Source organism: Argiope bruennichi, chromosome 7 (assembly GCF_947563725.1).
Source record: "Argiope bruennichi chromosome 7, qqArgBrue1.1, whole genome shotgun sequence".
NCBI lineage: Eukaryota > Metazoa > Arthropoda > Arachnida > Araneae > Araneidae > Argiope > Argiope bruennichi.
Window position 1 is genome coordinate 68,840,482 of NC_079157.1, and position 23,010 is coordinate 68,863,491.

At 26.7% G+C, this 23,010-nt stretch overlaps 1 protein-coding gene across 1 annotated transcript; it reads right to left on the reverse strand.

The window, feature by feature from the left end:
• LOC129975912 (organic cation transporter protein-like) lies at positions 1-20,385 on the reverse strand. The gene is made up of 11 exons (XM_056089197.1): positions 20,218-20,385; positions 18,820-19,214; positions 16,123-16,226; positions 12,494-12,648; positions 10,899-11,067; positions 9,507-9,639; positions 8,707-8,819; positions 5,610-5,824; positions 4,692-4,873; positions 3,415-3,578; positions 1-1,039 (listed from the first exon to the last, which is right to left on the reverse strand). Exons 2-11 carry the CDS (start codon positions 19,186-19,188, stop codon positions 850-852), a joined length of 1,794 nt encoding a protein of 597 aa, XP_055945172.1. The 5' UTR covers positions 19,189-19,214; positions 20,218-20,385; the 3' UTR covers positions 1-849.
• Between the last annotated feature and the right edge of the window lie 2,625 nt (positions 20,386-23,010).

Below are 23,010 nucleotides of genomic sequence, written 5' to 3' on the forward strand. Positions count from 1 at the left end.
ATAAATTTAAGCATTCTTTTATTTAATAGAAGACACATGCAAATGAATGAATGACATGAATTATGTTGATGCAATTAATTCTTTCATTTCTGTACCAGAGAATTGTAACTCATAAATATTTCTGTTAGTTTTGAAGAATGAATAACATAAAAACATGTTAAATTCTAAGGGATTTAATTTTGCTTAATCCTAGAAGCTGGTGCATCAAACTTTGTACACATTTAATGCTTCTTCCATATCAATTGAAAATGCACACAAATATTCATATTTGTTTGAAATGGGTAGACAGCACATAATAAAATACATACAGTATGAATGTTTGTTCAAAAAAGATGTAAAAGATAATATACATCTTTGTTAATAGAGACAGAGAATATCGATGCCTTTTGTAAACAGTTCTGTAAGCGATGAAAATGACTCCTTCTTCTTTCTTCTTTCCAAATGATATTTTGTTTTGAGCGTGTTGAGCGTACAATCAAATCATTCAAAACTAGGCGAGAAGCTTACATTCTTATTATTCATCTGAGATGAAAATTTACTACAGATATTGCCTTAGACTTCAACATTATCCGGTGAATGTTTATTACTCTGAACCTAAAAGTTCATAACGCAAACTTCAGAGCAATATAGTTTAATATTTTGATTCTAGTACGAGGATTTCAGCTAAACGCATTGATAATGTTTAAGTAGTCTATTTGCATGAGAAAGGCAGTTGGATAGAGTTGTGAAGTCTCATTATCATAGAATTTGATCACTATTTCATTAAAAGACAAATTTCAGTTGTGATATTTTGGCTCTTCAAAATTCTTTTTTCTGTTGGCATACAAAATCAAAATGTGCTCTGTGTGTTCAGACATGAAGGGTTTTGACTTCTGGCGCTGGAAGAACAAAAACTCCCATGACGGAATCCATTGAGTTCCTTTTGGTTACACATCGGATTTCTATAGGATCAATCCAGCGTTTTCTCATAATAGAGGATCTCGCTCCTATAATTGGCTGGAATGGAGGGTATGGTTCAGGGTCCTCAGCATCTTCAAACCTAGATGAAAAAGTTAAAAAAATTATTATTATCTTCCATACAATTTTTTTGCAAGTAATAAATGCATATTTCTAGGTATTTTAAATATTTTACTAATTGCTAAAATCAAAGGTGATTATTATAAACTAAAACGGCATAATGAATCAAAATAATGAAGGTAGCATATTTTCGTAATTCTTTTGTTAAATGCAAAGAGCATATTAGCCAAAATGCTTTGCACTTTATAGCTTGCTTCATATTTGTAAAGATGGCATTTTATATCAACTTTTCGTTTATTTCCTGATCAAAATTTTAAAATATTTCACATTTGTATCTTTGCGATACCAATATACTATTTTCAAAAATTAATTAATTATCAATTTAAGATTAGCTTAATCATATTGTAATTATATACTTGTAGTTCCCTCTGTTTGTGAAACTGACGAAAAACCTAATTTCAAGAAAATTTATTATATTTATAGTCATCGTTAGCATCAGCTGGTTCGCCAGGGATACTGCTTCCATTTAATTTAATTTAACTTTCTTATAGATATTAGAAATTATTATTACTCCATTATTCTATCAACAAACTAACTTTAGGCACGAAATTATTTTACGCATGTTCTGATAATTATGTACATGAACTTTTCTAATGGAAACCAATTCCATGATATCAGAATGCTATTAATAACTTAATTGTCTTATTCATCTATGATCTAAATTTCTTGGTACTGTAACTTCGTTTTGTATTCGTTGACCTGTCGTCTTTGGCGACCAACTGGTTTGCTGGAGATAATGTTTATATTTAATTCCACTTAAATCGTTTAGATATATTTTCATGTCCATCTTTCCGTTAAATTGCTAGCCGTTAAAGACATGTTATTTCAATTGTCTTGCATGTGTTCTCTTCATTCTATAAGCAAACCTCTCCAATGGTGACCAGTCTCATGACGCTTTTAAAAGTGCAAATATGTGGTTCATCTATCTTTTGTATTAAATTTTGTACTTTTTATTCCTCTTATAAAGTGCACAAATGTTAAACAGAATTTCTCTTATTTAGTTTTCAACAATAGAAGAAAATCACTGGCTAAAATATTTGAAGAAACAATGAAATTGTTTGAATTTTAGGATAACAATATAATCTATTGTTGAAAAAAATAAACAAAGAATATTTTTAAATAATTGGCAAAATTCCTAAAATATTTGAGCCACTGCTAAATTAGTATCATTACAAAGACAATATTTTAAAATTTTGAAATGATGTAAAATTTATTTTCTTGCGATAATATTTTCGGAAATTATCACGGAAAAACGAAAAAAATTCAGCTGCATTTTTAATTTAAAATTTCAAAAATATTGCTCCGAGATGCACGTTTCTGTCCTTCAAGGTAAGATACATATGTGTCACATCCACTTACTCACACCCATTAACTATTGAACCGTTATTCTATTAAAAAATCGTTCCATATGAGCACATTTCTTTTCAATGGGCGATAAATTATGCTTATATGATAAACGAGAAGCGAACACGAGTGAAATCGAATTTTGAGTATACAACTGCAATGGTTAGTACAATTTGTTTACTGTTTGAAATAATAATTTTTTTCTTTGATGTAATTCTATATTTTTTTAAATCAGCATTTGAAATGAGTTTTTCTTATTTTGTCATTAGGCATAAAACTTCATCTATTTACGTATTACCGTTTTCTACTTTCCGCAATAATATCCGCGTGTATGTCATTTTCAGAGTAAGTCTAAGTTAAATGTATTAAAGTTTTTTTTTGTAATAGAATGAAATATATTTAGTTTGCTTTACTCAAATTATTTGTTGGATTTTTTTTGTTTGTGAATGCCTATATAATGGTGTATTGGAAAATCTTTGCACCTTAACTACCTCAGTACTATACAAGGTTAAAACTTCCTTTCGAATTTTCACATTCCATTCTTTTAATCATTTGGAATTGTTAAATATAAATTTTAAAAATGTTTGCATACAATAGTTATTTACTTTTCTTAAGTTTCAAAGTTTTAGCAATAAAAAATGAATAATAAAGATTTTTCTAATCAAAAGTTTGTGCAAAGTGTGCATACGATTTTAAGTGGCGGAGACATGCTCGCTCTATCACAGTGCAGCACTTAATATCATATTTCGATGTTGCAGTTTTCATATGATTGTGAAGTCACATGAATTGATTCCATTCATATAACTTTATTGATTTCGACAGAATTTTGAAATATAAAATGTACAAATATATGTTTAATGAATGGTTTTGTGAATTATTAAAAGTATAATCGTAAAATAGAAAACGTAAAATAAATGCTACGACACTAGATATAAATGAAAACACCTTATAAATTATCTAATTCAGAATGGTAATTGGTTCTCTAAAACTTACCTGCCACAGGCGAAAAATGGTCGTTTGGAAACAAATTCTTCTACATCTGTTACAGTTTGAGGAAGTTTTTGGTCCAGAGTTTCGGGCAAAAACAAAGCCGCAATTACACCACAAAGCGCTATGACAGCAAAACATATAAATGGTATATTGGCTCCAAATTTTGCCTAGAAAAATATATATTAAGTTAACATTAAACTATGATTTGCATATGAAGGTTCGTAAAAGTAATATTGGAGGTATTTTTAAGTATCTTTTAAAATAATTTTTAATATTAATATCTAATAAATGGTGCATTAACTCTTTCTATTTTTGACGGCAAAAATGCTGCAAACTAAGCTTCAGTAAAGAAACATGTTATGTCTCATGCGTCTTTATATTCGTCCATTCTTCATGAATGAACGTAAGAATGATACTTTGACTCTATAATAGACTGTATTCTGATTATATAATTGATGCAAACATATTTTGATCATCTTATGCAAATAAAATAGACATAGACATGGACATGGATGATATAGAGTATCACTACTTCATTTTTCATCTATATCTTTGAAATAATATTATTTTTGTCAACTAACTGTATGGTTCATAACAACTTAAAATTCTTATTAATTTTTCGATAAATGAGTTGCAATATATTATAGTTTTCAATACACAAGTTTATTACATATTATAGTTTTCAATACACAAGTTTATTACATATTATAGTTTTTAATAGTATACAATAGTTTTCAATATATTAAGCAACTATTGTGAATTACGTGAAAGCAAGTATTACTATTTGATAAATCTTTGATCAAATATATATTCTATTGTGACATATTGACAGATATAACTTTTTAAAATTGATTAAATTTCATAAACTTTAAAAAATGGGGATTTTTTAAATTTGTTAAAATTCAATTATACAATTGTCAAGCGTTTATTTGCATCATTTCTGCTCCCTCACCTGGAATTGTACATTACTTTCCGCAAAAGGAATGAAAACCTTTATCTTTGAAGGTTTTTTGACAAACCGTACGTAATTTATTGATAGAAAGGAAGCAAACTTTCAAAGAAATAGAAAGTAAAATTTTTTTAAAAATAATAAAGTCGATTATTATGGGGAAATAAGAATTCTATTGTAATAATTTACATTTTAAATTTACACAACCGTTTATATTGTTATCCTTTTTCTTTATTTATCTCAGAGTACAAAAATCGTAGGTATTTAAAACATATAATTTACTTCTTAGGATAAAAAGTAATCATATTTTGAATACTGATGAATTTCTTACCAAGTAGACAATATATGGTGCTAATAGTGTTGATCCACTGCCTATTGTAGAACACATGCCCATTCCAACTGCTCTCAGACTGGTTGGAAATAATTCTGGTGCTTGGATGTATACTGTCATATAAGCTGCAGAAGTTCCAGCTTTTGCAAGTAAAGCAGCTATAACTCCAATCATTGCCATTTCTGAAAAGAGAATTAATAGCTTATATTACTGGATAAAAATAGCATTTTTTTCTTGCTTAAATTTTTCAGATAAATTATAAAGGAAACCGCTTTACCTATAGATAATTACATCTATAGATATCGTCATGGTTTCTGGTAAATGTGAATTTTGAATTGAATTTCATCGAATTTATGTCGATCTGCTCAAAACTTTTTCTCTTTATCGTTTGTAAAAGAAAAAAAAAGGAGTTCTGAATTTATTTTTCTTTTTTTAAGATTCTTTAGATATTTATTATAATTGTTATATTGATTTTGTGTTCCGTATATTTATTTTTGTTTTTAAAATCACAGAAGCCACACACACTCATGTTTTTATAAATAAAATTAATGCGAAATCAACTGTCAAAAAAAAAAATCCGGACACTACTTTTTCTTTTGAAATTAATTACCATACATTAAAAGCTTAAAAAGCCTATCGCTTCAGAAATATATATAAGGGAACGCGTTCTCATGTAAAGGGTCGTATCCATATTTAAATTTATTCAAACTCAACCTTTTTGAACAGTAATACCAGACTTCATATATATCAATATATATCTGAATTCTCCAGATAAAAATAGCTCGAAAACATACAACATTTTGTAATTTTGAATACGTTATCGGTGCATTATAAACAACTGAATATTTGAATTCCTATGTTAAGTAAAGTTCTTGTTTTTACAAGATATTTCAAAAAATTATCCAAAATTTTAATTACCTGCTGGAAACACCATAGGTAGAATACAAGCAAATGTTGCCAATGAGAAAGAAACAATAGAACACCACTTTCTTCCCATGCTTTCCATCATTGCCCATGCAAACAGAGTTGCTGGTATTTCCACGGCCGACAGATATAGAAAGTTCAGGAACTCATTTCCAGCCAAATTTCGAGCATTCACTTGATGTCCATAGTATGGCAAACATCCACTTATCCTTTAGAAATACATAATAGATTAATTACTTATTAATAATTCGTTTTAATCAACTTTTTTATTTTAATTTAATGCACAATGAAAGATCGAAGTTCGGGCGAGTGGATTTAAATGAAGAACAGCATGTAATTACACTTTTTTTTATTCTTTCTCTTAATTTGTTTTTAATGTAATGTAAAGTTTTTATTAATGGCAGAAAAATGCTCTTTATTATGAAGTTTTTAGTTTTTTAATAGCTTTTTTTTACACAATCTGTAATCGAGATTTCATTAAACAATATATGAAATACACTGCTAGTACACACTTAAATTAATATTTTTATAATGTTCACAATTATAATTTTATAATTTAAGCAAATGTAAATCTTCAAACTTAATAAGTTTCTGAATGCACTTTAGCATCCAGAAATTTATTAAGTTTGAAACTCTTAATGTATCAAAGTTAATGTAAATTATTTTTTTCATTCTTTTTGAAATCTTTTTTTCCTCTTCATGTTTAGATTTGCTATTATTATGGGCAGAATATATATAAAGATTAAAGATAGTTAGTATTCTATTACTAAATAATCCAGGAAAAGCAAGGAATAAATGAATGGTATCCAGAAATATATATATATATATATATATATATATATATATATATATATGTATATGATAGTATTTCTTTAATTTCATTTTCAATTAATTTTCTATTTTTCTATCTTAAATTAGTCCATACTTCTTTATTCTAAAATTGATCAAAATCCCACTTTTTTTTATTTAATTATTCCCAAAACGCGCTCTAAAAAATTCCACCCCCCCCATGCCACGAGCAAAGGGAAAAGAATTCCTGGTGCCTATGCAGGCGTTCCAAAGATATCTAATATTCCCTTTCCTAAGTCGACACGTCTCAACAAAATCCCTATCGGAATTTAATGATAAGACCACTAAAGGGAAAAAATTATATCTCTTTGCTCTTGTAGTGCGATGTGAATAGATGTCTTTTTATCATCGTTTCTTCCTTATAAAAATTATGCATCTCGGGATGAAATAAATCGAAGTTAAAATTTTAGAAGTTTACACGCAAACGTTAGCAAATTTTATTGATAGATCTGTAGTGATCTATTTAGATATTAATTATTGATTTTCGTAAAATATATCTTAGTAAGTAAGCAGTTACTTCTGACAGGATTCTCATAATAATAATCAGATTCAGAAACAAATATACTTTCAGAATAAATATTAAATTATAATTTATTGTTGCATTGAATTAATTTTGAATTTTAATTAAAAAAGCCACAAAATGTGAAGAAAATAAATTGTTTTTCATTATATTTAAAATTTAAATTTTTTTGTATATTGATTATTACAGCATTAGCTATAAATTATTTACTTCCTTAAGAGTAACAAAGTTTATTTTATTAAAATATTTCTATACTTTTTAATGTCATATCCCATGCAAAAAAATATGCGAAATTATTTCGTTACGCAATTTTTAGCTCCTGATCTTCATTACAATCTTCAGGCCACATTTTATCGATGAATTACAGTACTTATGCATAATAAGGTATTATAATATGCAGAACATAACGTTATTTAGGTCTAAAAAATACCAATTTCGTTGATTTTCTTGATTTATGCTAACGCAAAGCAATATTAAGTTCCAAAATTAGAATATCTTCTGGTAAAGAATGAAGAATGAATAGGATGAATATAGATAATGAAAATTAAGGGAACTTTTATAAATACACTTCCACTAATAAGACATATTGATGCTAAGAAAAATTTCAGCTGGCATTTTACTTTTCCTTGTCATTTTATGATAACTGGAAGGCTTATTTATTGAAGAAAACGGGCATTCGATATCTAATTCCCGATCAACATAGGATCCCGAAAACAACAAGGATCAAAATTATTTTTCTCAATGCTTCAGGTGTCATAAAATCGATAAATTGTACTGAATAACTGGGAATTTGTGCTCTTGGCAGATTAACACACTTCTGTTTTAATAGTAGAAATGTTTTCTTAAAGGTATCTTGGTTTTTATTAACTTCTTTATTCATGCTGTTCGTTCTTTGTTAATAAATGCTATTCTAAGTGTAATGTGTTGTCATAAATAAACAAAAAAAAACCCAAGTTTTTTTTAATATCTAAATAAAGTTATATATTTTGAGTTGTGCAAATCGTGCATATTTTGTTGCATATTGAATTATTGTAATTCGTTTTTTATGATGATGCATGAAGTTTATAGTGATGATTAGGAGTTGAAAATTGAATACTGAAATAATTTCCCATACTTTTGCTACTTTTTAAGGAATATGCAGTCGAAAAGTGTAGACAGATTCTAAGAAAATAATTTTAATGTCTCTTAAAAGAAGATGAATATTTAATAGCTAATTCTACAATAAATAGATTGACAAAAATTTTAAAACTGAAATATAATGAGAAACAGATAATTGTTTTTTTTAAACTTTTATTAATGAGAGAATGGGATATTTTATTAATTTTCCCTTCATTACATTTTTGAACATCTCGCAACTTTTCATCAGCATAGCTAAACAAAACATTTTTTGAAAAAAAAAAAAAGTGTTGGCTTACCTTTTTTAGGAGGAAGTTTTTGATACTTAATGTCAAATATGTTATGAACTTCATAATTATAGAATCATTATATGCATCATATTTATAACATGAAATCTCTGACAGTTAAGGAATTAATTATGTAAATTTCGAAGTAAAAATGATGAAATAATTCTATTCCAAAGTGTGTAAATAACAATGAAATAGTTTTATGATAAAAATCTAACTCATCAATCCTCAAACTTTTCTTTTCAAAACTTGACCATTATAAAAGAATAGCTTTTAAGTTAATGAAGTTTTAAAGCATATGTAATGAGAGTATATTTACCAACAAATCGTGATGAGTAAAAATCTCATCCTTAACTTTGGATATTTAAAGAAGTCTAAGGGAGAAGCTTTCTCTTCGGCACTTTGTTGATTCTGCAACTGATCGCCCAATTTCTGAAAATTTAAATAAATAGGATTTATTTAATCAAAACAATAACTTTTAGCACTTTTACATCACTTCGGGATATTTCAAAGAGAATTCTAATTATTATATGTGTATATTTTGATTCAGAAAAATATATAGATTTATGTTTGTAAACTATTCATTAAATAAGAAGGAATTCTAGTGAACAGAATGAAAACACGATTTAAGTTTTTAAATCCAGATGAAATTTTCTCGTATATTCAAGATATGACTTTAGAATTTTTCTGTTATTAGAGATGCACACGATAGACTTTTGCTTAATAATGATGCATCAATGAAATGTTCTAAGAAAAAAAAATAACGTGTTCAAATACTGGAAACTCTTAAATTTTTCCGCGCAGTTTTCAACAATTTTGATTAAGAAGTATTTTTTCCTGCAAAATATTACTTGTTGAAATAGTTTAGAAAGCAAAGAATGCGAGTAGGTAAGACAAGATATTTGATTTATGAGCAATCATTTTTTTTTTAGCTCGTGCTACATAGTTATTGTCTAATTTTAAAAACAATTTTAGGAGTTTGCTCTGAGGTGAAGAAAATGAAAAGATGTTTATTCATCTAAAATAAAAGAAAGCTTCCATACGGAAGTAAAACTCAGGCAAAAATAATTTTTAAAAACTTTATTATAAATGTCATCAAATTTGAGAAAAATAGTTCACCTTTATTGCTTCCATAAGATGATCCGTTTGATGCACAGTTTTAGAATTAGACTTGCTTATCTTGGATAAGATAGTATGGGCTTCTTCGTATCTCCCTTGTGAGATTAACCAACTTGGAGATTCGGGAAGCACCCTAAGTATAAAAATATTTTAAGTGATTTGATTATAAACTAACTAATGCACATTATTCATGAGTAATGGTTGTAAAATTAAGGAATAGCAAAGAAATCAATCAAAAATATATATACATATAATTATTATGTGTTTTAAAGATGATTTTTAAATAAATAAAGATGTTGTTTATAAAGAACTGTTTGCCAGGTCTTTATAAAATTTGGTGTAAGTGCTCTTCAAAACATATGTGAATCCATTGTCAATTCTGCAAAGATCAAAAGTTACGTTAAAATACGCTAATTTAAAAGTAATCAAGTTTTTAGTGTTTTTCAACTATATTTTCCAAAATTATTATCTCACAAATGCTATTTTTATACTATGGCAAAATAAAAAAAACTAGTTTTTTAATAATAGCAATTGCTGTACAATTTTTTTTCTGAATTTAATATTTTTTAAAAATTTAATTTGAAGCGCCTTTTATAGCAATATATTTTATTGTTATAATGAAATTCAAACCAATTTGTTGTTTTTTGTTCAGTCTCTTCTTTTGAAAATGTTAAATATAATAAAAGAATTTGCTTTTTTCAGACAGTTCAGCATTTATTTCATAGTATATACGCCTTTTAGTTTGCACATGGATAATTTGTAGCAAGAAAATTTCATTAAATTTATATCCTTCTTATTTTAAATAAATGCTTTCCATACTAAGAGTTTAACAGCAGGAAAAGCCAGTATTTTAGGCAAATAAGCTGGTCTCTAAAGGTGGCTAGTTGAATGCAAGTATTAAATTATATTATGATTTAAAAATTTCATATGTAGCAGATTTCGCATTCCGTAATTTCAATTAAGTTAAGAAAACGAGCGAACCAATTCTTATCGTATATAATTGAATACCCAGTGTGAACATACATCCTACTGAATCCAGCTTTATTAAGATTAGAATTTTTGAAGTGCATAGGTATTAAACCAAATTCATTATTATCTCAATTAAAGCATTTTCTCCTATTTGAACCATATGCCTACCTCTAATGGTTTTGAAATTGGTTACTGGATAACGTCTAGAATATATAAGCCTTTCATATAGATTAACAAATAAGAGATCGTAAATATGTGCTTTTTATGTATTTAAGTGACAGGGCTATTAGATAAGCTAATAGTAATCAGAGATTAAAATGCCAGCGATATATTGCTTGAAATAATTCTTAATATGTAGATCACGTTTCATTTTCAAAGTAATTTCATATATCCTGATTGAATAAAATTTTGGATTTTACTAACCTCCAATAAAGCAGAAGACAAAATGTAGCTGCTGTTGTGGTGATGCTAAGATATAGCCAGTTTCGTGTGAGCCAAGCAATCAGTGGCAACGTGCACATGCCTATTGTCCAGGCTGTAGTTGCTAAACCGTTTACCCTGGCTCTTATATCAGGACTGACCAGTTCTAAAACTGTTAAGGAAAATAACATGTTAATGCTTTTGAACAGTTTAAAATTTCAAATAATTATAGAATTGAATGCAAACTAAACAATTTAAAAAAATAATTCTAAACAAATTTGTTACATAAATACATTTGTCACAGATATGGTTCTTTACTTTTTAATAAACCAGAATGAAAAATGTAATTGAAGTGATATCTTGAAAAAAATATTATCATTATCTTTAATTAAAGGATTTTTTTACGTCAAAATATTTGCTTTGCCAAAATGAAATATGTATAAAACATTTCAGTTTTTATGCTTACCGAGGAGTTGTGCTGATAGCAAACATAAGTAAATATTTAATTTTTTAAAATATGATTTCAATTGATACATCTCATTATGGCAGAATGCTTTTCCTTATATCAGAATTTGTGTAATTCATTTAAAAAGATCGTTATAAAAGAATTATTTATATAAATTATTCATATATCAGGTATGTTTAGTTTTGGCAATATTTTTTTTTGTATTAGATGTTTAAATGTATTGATGCTTTAGGATAAAGAATTTTAATGAAAAATATTTAAGATCTGAAATTGCTAATTTCCATTCATAGTATCAATTGTAATAGAAGAAATATTTTTACTCAGTGCTCTGCATTATTTAAATACATGGAATTTTTATTTTATAAAAGTGACATTGGGAAATTTGATGAAGAATTTTAATAATTTTATAATAAAAAATTACAATGAATTACAAGGTGAAAATAATGAGGAAAAATAGGGAAAATAGTGAATAAGTTTACAATTCATGTCTCAAAAGATAGCATCTACTCTGTACGAAAACTTTTTCCGGATAATCCAACTTCCAGTAGATTAATCAAAGATGTGTGTATTTCATTTAATCTGTATAAAAATTAAAATGTTTCGTTGAAGAAGTAATTCGGAATTTTCGTTTAATCTTTCTATCATTAGATAATTACTTAATTTCTAATTCAGTAAACCACGCTTGTGTCACATACGCGTTACCTTTTTATATGCTTTTATAAAACAATGTTTCAAATTAGAAGCATTTATCCAATCTAAATTTTCACAAACCTTTAATTAACATAGTTAAAAAAAACCAGTTTGAACTTAGTTTTCAAAACCATTTTTAGCATGATCTGTTTCTTTGAATATTTATTTTCGGCGCTAATGTTCTCATCAGAATTAACAAGTGAAAAATATTTATATCACTTGAATGCATCATTTTACTCATCATTATCACACACACACACACACACACACACACACACACACACACCATATCACATCACATTCATCATGTGGTATGAGATAAGATGCTCAAAACTTTAGGTTAATTTCATTGTCTTTTTCCGTAGTCAATGTTTTAATCAATTCAGTAAATATTTTAAAAGAATAATAAACAGGAATGGAATTTACTTCATTAAAAACTTACGTAAAATAAACGCTAATGTGTATATTGTAGTAATGCAGAGTCCATTGAGAGTTCTCAACACAAGATAAAGTTCAAAGTATGGACTAAGTGTTGATCCAATATCAGTCACCGCTATCACGAAAGCCGTCAACAAGAATGTAGGTTTCCGTCCCCACCTTAAAATAAAAGAATGAAATAAAATATTAGAAGTAGTCTCTCAAAAAAGGATTTGCATAATTACATTTGTATCTGCAAGAACTTGTTTAAATAAATAAATTAATAAAAGGTTTTAAAAATAAGTGTTAATTTTGTTAAAAGAGTACACTGAAACATTAAAATATGAACAGTTAAAAAAGGGATCTTTAAAAAGAAAATGAAAAATCAGTCTTATTTATTGCCCAAATTCGGTCCTTCAGATTGAACTAAAGAAAAAGGGCGTTTTACCTGATTATCTAATATTTAATGGATATTTTAAACATAGAATGTTTTAACAGTTACGTTTGCACTTTAAAATTTGCAATTTGTTTTTTCAATATGATATGGATTACACAAATTTTTGTTCGCTCGATTCCCAAGGAATTTTGATTATGGGACCATTTAAAATATAAATGAGGCTAATTTATTCAAATAAAAAAAATGTGCAAGATTGTAGCACGTGAGTCCTATCGGTAATGATTTATTGTCATTTAAAGAATAACAAACAACATACTCAAAGGAAACATATTTTGTAAACTAACTTATGAAATACAAGACACAAAGCTGTAAAAAATAAAAGTGGAATTGTAAAACGATTGCACTTTATTCTAAACATATAAAATATTTGTCAACTATTAAAAAAGAAATGAAATTCTCAAAATTTATTTCTATGTTAAAATGACTAATAAATTTTTTTTCAACCACATAAAATGTTTCTTTATATAGGTTTTACGACAATTTTACTGCTCTACAGCATACAGCACCTCTTTTGCCATTGGTGGCGGAAGTTGTTTCTATTTTTATTTTTGATTCAATTTCCACTATTCCATACTATACATTTGACGATTTCGATGATACTTTGAGTAGTTTGTATATAAAATGGCATTGTATTTAGCTCAGTATTTTCTTTGCAAATGAAAAACAAATCTATCTAACAATTTTTTTTATGACGCTTAAAGCAAAATTTCAAATGACACATCTACTCTTAAAAAGTTTTATCCTTTTATGTGCTATTCCGGCCCTTCTCTTGATCTCAAGAGAGATAGTATGCTCTTAAGATATTCTTGGTTAATTCTATATTATTCAAGCATTTACAGCTTTCGGTAAGTTAATTATTTCAATTCTGTGCTATAGAATGGCCATGTTATCTGTATCTACTGGTAGAATCATAGTCGAGCGAGCTTTGTCTAGTACAGCAAGTGACTGGCAATAGATACAGTTTTATTGCTCTGAGCATAACTTGTATAAGGAAGCAAGCTAAATTATTCCATCTGATTGAATTTTAAAAAATTGAATCTATCTTGACAAATATGATAGAATATTGTTGTTATTCAAAAATCTAAACAGACGATTGCAGCAATTTCTCTGTTTTAATCACGACTATTATTTCATCTTTTCCTGCAGTTACGAAGTTGCATGTAGGTTGCGTTTATTTCTTACAAGCAGTTTAAATCAATAAAAAAAATGTTCAGGCTTAAAGAAAATATTTGTGCAATAATCAATCACCGTTATGAAGGCTTAAAATATGCAAATATTTTTTAGCTATTTGTACCAACTGAATGAAAATTGAGGATACCAACTCAAAGATGAATGTAAAAGCTGCCACATTAATCATGAATGAAATGGATTTTTATTACATGGTATAAAAGAATTTAAAGGTTAGATATAAATGGACGTACATATATATTTTATTCCATAAATATGAGACAGCCAATTTTTAATGTTTAAACAAAAATTTCCACATAAAAGCTTATTTTTAGTTTTGAGATGAAAATTTGAGATATTGCTTAATGCCTTCGAATTCATATGTGTTACACTTGTTATTTAAAATAAATTGAAAAAAAAATAATTTAAGATAAATATAGCTGAAGCTTTATTAAGGGGAAAAACGTTTAAAAGTTATTTTAATAGAAGCATTCAGGGCTTACTTGTAGAGAAATTTGGAATTTTTCGCAATCTGAATATTTACGATTTGTATTTTAATCATTTTCTTATCAATTTAAAAACGAAGGATAAAGGATTATTATAATGGTACTACGATTTTTAGATAGCAAGTTTCATTTATATTTAGTACAAATTAACTTTTTCCTAAATTGCAACCCGAAATACAGTTTATAGACCTTATTGAAAAATTCTTTTATCTTTTTTTTTATAAAAGTTTAAGCAATATTAAATAACTTTTAAACTTGTGAAGAGTCAATCATTTATGAGAAAAAGGAAGAAAATTAATAATTCATTTTGTAGAAAAATTTGTATCGGTTTGTCGAATTTTTACTGTTTTGGGGTTATATTTTATCAGGGAAATAAAATGTTACATCAAATATTTCTTCCGCAAAAATAATAAATAAATAATAAAAAAAATCACGAAAACAATAAAGAATCAATCCAAGTTCATAAAACAGTAATGCTTGATTCAAGTTCAATAGACTTATTTCATCAACTTATATTGTTCATAAATGTTCTCGTTTAGCTAGGTTCTTAGTTTTACACGTCAGTTTTTTCATTGATTCATAAAACGGTTACTATTACTCGCTATACTTTACGAGATTTACAACTTTCTAACTTTCGACACTCAAATAATAAAAGAATGTAAATCATTAATTCATAATACACAATCATAGCAAGAAAATATTGAAAAGTATCATTTTACACATGTCTCAGTTTTCATAATCACAATTCAGCCAACATAAAAATATCAATATAGATGCGATAAATGCATTTCTGCTGGCGAACTATCGAAATTTATTCGGCTCTGTCTTTAAAAATATTAAGAATTATTTAAAAAAAGAGTGGTGTTTTTTTTTCTTGATTAATTTTTCAATAAAAATTATTCAACTGTTAAAAATTTAATTTCACATATTTAAATACAATAATTTATACATTTTGATTCATTTATTAATCTAGAAAGAACGTCAGTTTAGCATCACAGCAGAAAGTAAAGAGCAAATGAAACATGCTTTATTCCATTAAAAGAAATTAGTTGAAATTATTTGATATATATTTCTTCATGGATGAAATGCTTTGTTATGTTATATTCTTTTGTAGAATTCCTTTATTAGAACTTGACTTTCAAAATATGCGCATTTACAAATTTTGAAATAAAGAAAAAGAATCTTTTAACCATTCATGTTTTATAAATTTTTTATTTAAATGTTAAATTCAAGCCACGTAATTATTTGTAGATTTAAAAAAAAGTATAATCTTCAAAGAAAGATTTTCTTCTTAATCTTTCTATCTGCCGCGTTTGTTGATTCAGGCTTTGCAAAAAACACTCCGTTTGTAATTAGAACAAAAAATTTTATTTGTAAAGTTTAAATTTAATAGTTTAATAATTTAAAAGTTTAAAGTTGATTTTTTAACACAATTATAATGAAATCGGCGGACTTTTGGAAATGTACCCACTTTTAAAACAAATGTAATTTCGTAATTTTTGTTTATTATTTATATGATCATACCTGTCTGACATGAGGCCAAAGAGTGGCGTTCCCACTGTTATGCCGACAAACATCAAACTAAGGACAAGACTGCTGTAATGATCGTCTTTGCAAACCATGTTCCACTAAAAATATTCCGAAAAGAAAACGAATAATTTTCGGAAAATTAGACAAAATGCAAAGCAAACGCTGAAAACGAAGAAGACGTATAAGAAAAACTATCAATATAACAGCAGAATCAAATGAAAAAAGGTTCCATATCATTCTTTTATCAGAAAGAAAATTACACTCTTTTTTTGCCTTTGATGGAATAATTTATGCCAGAACATGAAATATTTCATCCTAAGGCTCAAATAACATAAATAAAAATAAACCAGATAAATAAAAAGTTATGAGATTAAATCCTTAAATCATGAACATACTGTGTAATTATATATATATATTCACATTTTCAATTTCTCATTATTTTTAGAATACATTATCTTGTTTTTCTTTGCATTAAGTTATTCCTTAAGGTATTCATTTGTTTAGAGATAATTTCTGTTTAATTATCAATAGAATGATAAATTGGTAAGTTCGCACTATTAAATCTTATAAATCAAGTAATTTCCTTTTGCTCCTAAATAATTTTTTTTCTGCATTATTGCTGCCTTATATTAATTTATATTTGTACTAGTTTTTTCTTTATTTGACATGTCACTTCTGGAATCGCTTTGTTTATTTTTTTAAAATTAATTCATGTTCCTAAATAGATAAAAACTTTCATGATGTAAATTGAGTTCAAAACATAAATAATTAAGAAATGAATTCTAAAAAAAGAATTTTACTTTATAGATTAATATAGTACACTCATTATTCAGTTGAAGCTGTATGGGAGTTTATGTGTAAACTCTACTATGGAGGAGTTTATACATAAATAGTTTTCATTCAATTTTTAAAATATACATAAGAATTATTCCTGAGAACACTGAATATTTATAGCCACTTTATTCACTAGTTCATAACTTCTTAAATCAAATGCATAATATATATTATTCGGTATTTCCTTTCGAATTTAGTTATTTTATTATATGAAATCTCCAAAGAGAGCAATGTACGGAAGAAAATTAAAGTTTCGAGTAAATTAAAAATTATGATTAGATTATTATTCATGTGAGTTTCTTCAAACTTGAACTGTGCAAATAACATTAAAATGTTAGTTTTTACTCGAAACTTTCTTTATTTCAAAATATTTGCTTGCGTACGGTAGGATTTTTTTCTTCACAGGTAGTTTACCTTTTAAAATTATAATTGTAAACGGATTACTTTTGTCTTAGATAAAATTTCAAGTTTGTTGAACCATGAAGAATACTTCAAACGTAGTAGATTATATTTTTTGATTTTTTTCGCCAAAGACTTTATACTTCGATAATAATATTTCCCAATAAAAACAAAAAAATGTATTGAAATCAAGAGATTGATATTACATTTTTTTCGGAGAATTCTCAGTAACTCATTCAGACTGCACGTATTTGAAATTTAAAAAAAAACAATGATATATATATACTATGAGTTGAATTTATTCACGCTTCTAAAAATTGTTTTTTTTTGTAACTACTTGAATTGAAACTTCATTCATTTAGCTTCTAGCTTTTCGCTTTTATTTTTAAGATTTCTCTTTACTTTTCTTCTTTATTCTAATTTGTATTACTTTAACAGTCCAACATTAAACTGAAATCACATGAAAACCATGTGCATAAAATAAAATACTTCCTCCACTAGATTTTGGCAAATTTCTTTATTAAAGGTATACATTCTTTGACTGCGCCTTCATTTACTCTCAGTATGGTGAGGGTGGCTCGGGTTTCTAGCTATGATTTAAAAAGAGCTTTTAAAAGCAGCTAAAAGATGTGAATTCTACGTAATAATGATTAAAAAAATATTAAGCGGTGATTTAAAGGTCATTTCTGTTTATTTACCTAAAGTGCATTTTATATGTAAATGATATTTATCATAAGAATTCGCGTTATGATAACCTTGTATGGTGAAAGGAAATCAATCTTTAACACATATTAAGCAAGTGTACTCATTGAGCCCTGATATTCTAATATTGTGAAATGGCAATATCATTATATATGGATAATTCGCAAATTTTATTTATAGATTGAAATCATTATTTTTCTTTTTATTTACAAATCTACTTTAGGGCAATTTAAAATTTTGCAACAGTTCCGTTAAATACTTTCTACCGAAAATAAACTATTTTCTTAGAATTTGCAGAATTCGTCTTGTTCTTAGATGCAAAGTTGATATTTTTTTCAGTATATTCCAAATTTTATATTCTTTCCCTTTATTGTTAATGATTTTGTCTATAGATGCATCGGTCCCATAGCATTTTCGAAAAATAAAACAGGCATATTTCTATTAAAAATGAAAAAAAGAAACAACATAACCTATTATCTATTCTTTAATTACAAATAGAGTTTGATAGTTAAATAAATTTTATAACATGTTATAATTTAATTTTTTTATTAAAACAAAACTCTTTTAAATCAAACGATTTTTCATTCATTTAAAATGTTCATAAAATATGAGAACAATCTTTTTAGTATAATATCATTCTTCATAGTATTCAGAACTCCTTTTATGAAGATAGACAAAATGTATCAGAAATAAATAAATAACGTTTTTAAGATAGTTTTTATGCATTAAATATTTAAAAAAAAAAAAAAAACTCACTCTTGAAACAGAGGTTTCGTCGTAGTTCGTCTTGTCAAATTGCCAGCCATTGGCACATTCCTTAATAGGCCAGTTTGGATCAATGGAATAATTTTTTGATTCCATAAGGCTTGCATAATCGATGTCATACATCGAGCAATGGTGATCATGCGGTGGACTTATCAGTTGTCTTTGTGTTTCTGTGGATAAATTAGAAGTAGAAACTGCTGGTACATAACACCAGTGGTCGGGTATGCTAGCCAGAAATATTGAGCTCATGGAGAACCATGGTATGACTATGGAGCTGGGTATCAGAAAAATAACAATAAGGAATTTTTGGTAAGGTCCGAAGCCTCCGACATCTTTTAGAATATCCTCAAATATCATCATGATTTTTCAGATAACTTTGTAGGTACCTAAATAAAAATAAAAACACAATAACATTTTCTGAGATTCAATAACGCAATATGTACTGAAAAAATGATCAACAGTAATTGTATTTAAAATTCAATTCATGTTAAATATAAGAATTGGTATTAAATATTTAAAAAAATCCTGTTAACATCGAATTGGATTGAAAGAAAGCTTATACTGTTTAAAAAAAAATTTTTTTCATTGATATTATTCTTTTTTTGTTTAATTATTTAACTTTTTCATATCGTTTTATACAATTCTTTTTTAAATTATTTTAATTTCTGGTCTCATCTTTTATAAACATTAACGATTTAATATTAGCTTTATTTGTTTTACTATTGGCTTTACATTTAGGCCTTTGAAGATCAGTGGTTATCCAATTGATCATCATCATTTGGAGTTCAGAAGACCTTCTTTACTTAAATTTTATGTAGAATGAAAACGTAATAAGAAGTCTATATAATAACTCTTCCCATTCATTCTTGAGAAATATTTTCCGTACGAGAAATATTTCATACAAAAGACGCATTTCTGCCTTTACTATCTGATTATCAGTTAGAAACATTAATACCATGGAAATAAGCATTAATGCAATGATTATTTCACAAGATTTTGGTCGATTAGTGTATTTATCCTTGCAACACCATTGTATTAGTTGCTATAATATCCATTATTTAGTGAAAATAGATAAATAGGTATTGGCAGTTTAACTTGGAAATAAAATAGCTAATATTGAAATAATATTTCATTTTGTAGCTGGCGTAGAGTATTGATTTTTATTCTCAAGAAATCTTTTTAAGGTTCAAGAATTTAACAAATTTTAAATCTAGAAACTTATTTAATGCGATACATATTTTGTTCCCAATGCGTGATGCTCATTTGTTAACTAAACGTTTATTCCAGAATCAAAATTCATTTGCATGCCATGCATTCATACTCTTCAATTTAGTATATGAAGTCCTTATGATTTTAGAGTATATTACTTCCAAAATCATTTCTATTTACCTTTATGGCCAAGGAATTAAATCAAAATTCACTAGAAAGAAAAGAACTGTTCAAGACGTAAAAGTAGCACTGGATTCTTCAAGATACCTTCGAACTTCGGCCTTAAAACCTGATAACACGTAGATCTATAAAAGCATCACAAACAGCGGAAGGCGCCCGAATCCTACAGGCTCTGCAGATATTCTGATTCGTGCTACGAGATATTCCGTCTATTTCTAAACTCTCCGCCATTTTTTCCTGAAATTATGACATACATTCGATATATAAAAACGAAAACCGTATTATTTAATAGAATTGCAAGTCAAACAAACATCCTTAGTAAAAATTATACGATCTCAGTTTAAATGTTCCTTTTATGACTCTTTCTCACCTTAAACTTGGTCCAGAAAATGGAAAATATGTTTGGCAGAATGTGAGTTTTAAACAATTGCGTGATTTTAAAGCCTTTGCCTATTTGATCTGATACGTATCAGGGTTTTATTTAAACACAAAGAGACACGTGAATTAAAAAGGACGTATTTTTCTTGTGATTGTTGACAGCTGTAGTAAGAATTGTTTTGGTATTCGGTTTTGGTGAAAAGGAATGATGCGCAGTTATGAAAAATAACAAAAATTAAATAAATTTACAAAAAAAATTTTTAGACAGATTCTTACTAGGAACTGCCTTGATATAATGCATTGAATCTCTTGATAAAATTTCGGAGACATTTCTACACACATTTTTAGATTATGATTAAACTGTTGTTACATTTTTTTTCTTACCTTTGAATATTTCTAGTATATTTTTATATTATCAAAAGAAAATTACATTTACACTATCTTGCGATTAAAAAACTAATGTTATAAATTTGATTCTCATGTTGATTTATTTGATTGTTTCAGTTTTCGGAAGTTCATCTAATTATTGTTTGCTTTCGATGAATTTATAATAACATCCATGAAAATAACTTTAAAAAAATATTTTTTTAGACAGATTCTTACTAGGAACTGCCTTGATATAATGCATTGAATCTCTTGATAAAATTTCGGAGAAATTTCTACACACATTTTTAGATTATGATTAAACTGTTGTTACATTTTTTTTTCTTACCTTTGAATATTTCTAGTATATTTTTATATTATCAAAAGAAAATTACATTTACACTATCTTGCGATTAAAAAACTAATGTTATAAATTTGATTCTCATGTTGATTTATTTGATTGTTTCAGTTTTCGGAAGTTCATCTAATTATTGTTTGCTTTCGATGAATTTATAATAACATCCATGAAAATAACTTTAAAAAAATATTTTTTTAGACAGATTCTTACTAGGAACTGCCTTGATATAATGCATTGAATCTCTTGATAAAATTTAGGAGAAATTTCTACACACATTTTTAGATTATGATTAAACTGTTGTTACATTTTTTTTCTTACCTTTGAATATTTCTAGTATATTTTTATATTATCAAAAGAAAATTACATTTACACTATCTTGCGATTAAAAAACTAATGTTATAAATTTGATTCTCATGTTGATTTATTTGATTGTTTCAGTTTTCGGAAGTTCATCTAATTATTGTTTGCTTTCGATGAATTTATAATAACATCCATGAAAATAACTTTAAAAAAATATTTTTTTAGACAGATTCTTACTAGGAACTGCCTTGATATAATGCATTGAATCTCTTGATAAAATTTCGGAGAAATTTCTACACACATTTTTAGATTATGATTAAACTGTTGTTACATTTTTTTTCTTACCTTTGAATATTTCTAGTATATTTTTATATTATCAAAAGAAAATTACATTTACACTATCTTGCGATTAAAAAACTAATGTTATAAATTTGATTCTCATGTTGATTTATTTGATTGTTTCAGTTTTCGGAAGTTCATCTAATTATTGTTTGCTTTCGATGAATTTATAATAACATCCATGAAAATAACTTTAAAAAAATATTTTTTTAGACAGATTCTTACTAGGAACTGCCTTGATATAATGCATTGAATCTCTTGATAAAATTTAGGAGAAATTTCTACACACATTTTTAGATTATGATTAAACTGTTGTTACACTTTTTTTCTTACCTTTGAATATTTCTAGTATATTTTTATATTATCAAAAGAAAATTACATTTACACTATCTTGCGATTAAAAAACTAATGTTATAAATTTGATTCTCATGTTGATTTATTTGATTGTTTCAGTTTTCGGAAGTTCATCTAATTATTGTTTGCTTTCGATGAATTTATAATAACATCCATGAAAATAACTTTAAAAAAATATTTTTTTAGACAGATTCTTACTAGGAACTGCCTTGATATAATGCATTGAATCTCTTGATAAAATTTAGGAGAAATTTCTACACATATTTTTAGATTATGATTAAACTGTTGTTACACTTTTTTTCTTACCTTTGAATATTTCTAGTATATTTTTATATTATCAAAAGAAAATTACATTTACACTACCTTGCGATTAAAAAACTAATGTTATAAATTTGATTCTCATGTTGATTTATTTGATTGTTTCAGTTTTCGGAAGTTCATCTAATTATTGTTTGCTTTCGATGAATTTATAATAACATCCACGAAAATAAATTTTTAAAAATATTTTCGTAGGACCGAGTGGCAATGGTAATTGAAAATATGAGGAAAGGGATTAGAACTTCTAATTCGAATCATCATTCTATGCAAATATTTTAGATTTGATTCAAATCTTAATTGTATCAGCCATTGCATTCTGTTGCCAATGATTTTTACATCACATAAATGGTGGAAGGAATGTTTGTAAAAGGACCTTTTCCTAT

Excerpts from the sequence above, each read along its gene's own strand:
- LOC129975912 (XM_056089197.1), bottom strand. The coding sequence starts at position 19,188 with ATGATGATATTTGAGGATATTCTAAAAGATGTCGGAGGCTTCGGACCT. Across the intron at positions 3,579-4,691 it reads CACCATATATTGTCTACTTG|GCAAAATTTGGAGCCAATAT; the intron begins GTAAGAAATTCA and ends ATATTTTTCTAG. Across the intron at positions 1,040-3,414 it reads CCATTTTTCGCCTGTGGCAG|GTTTGAAGATGCTGAGGACC; the intron begins GTAAGTTTTAGA and ends TTTTTCATCTAG.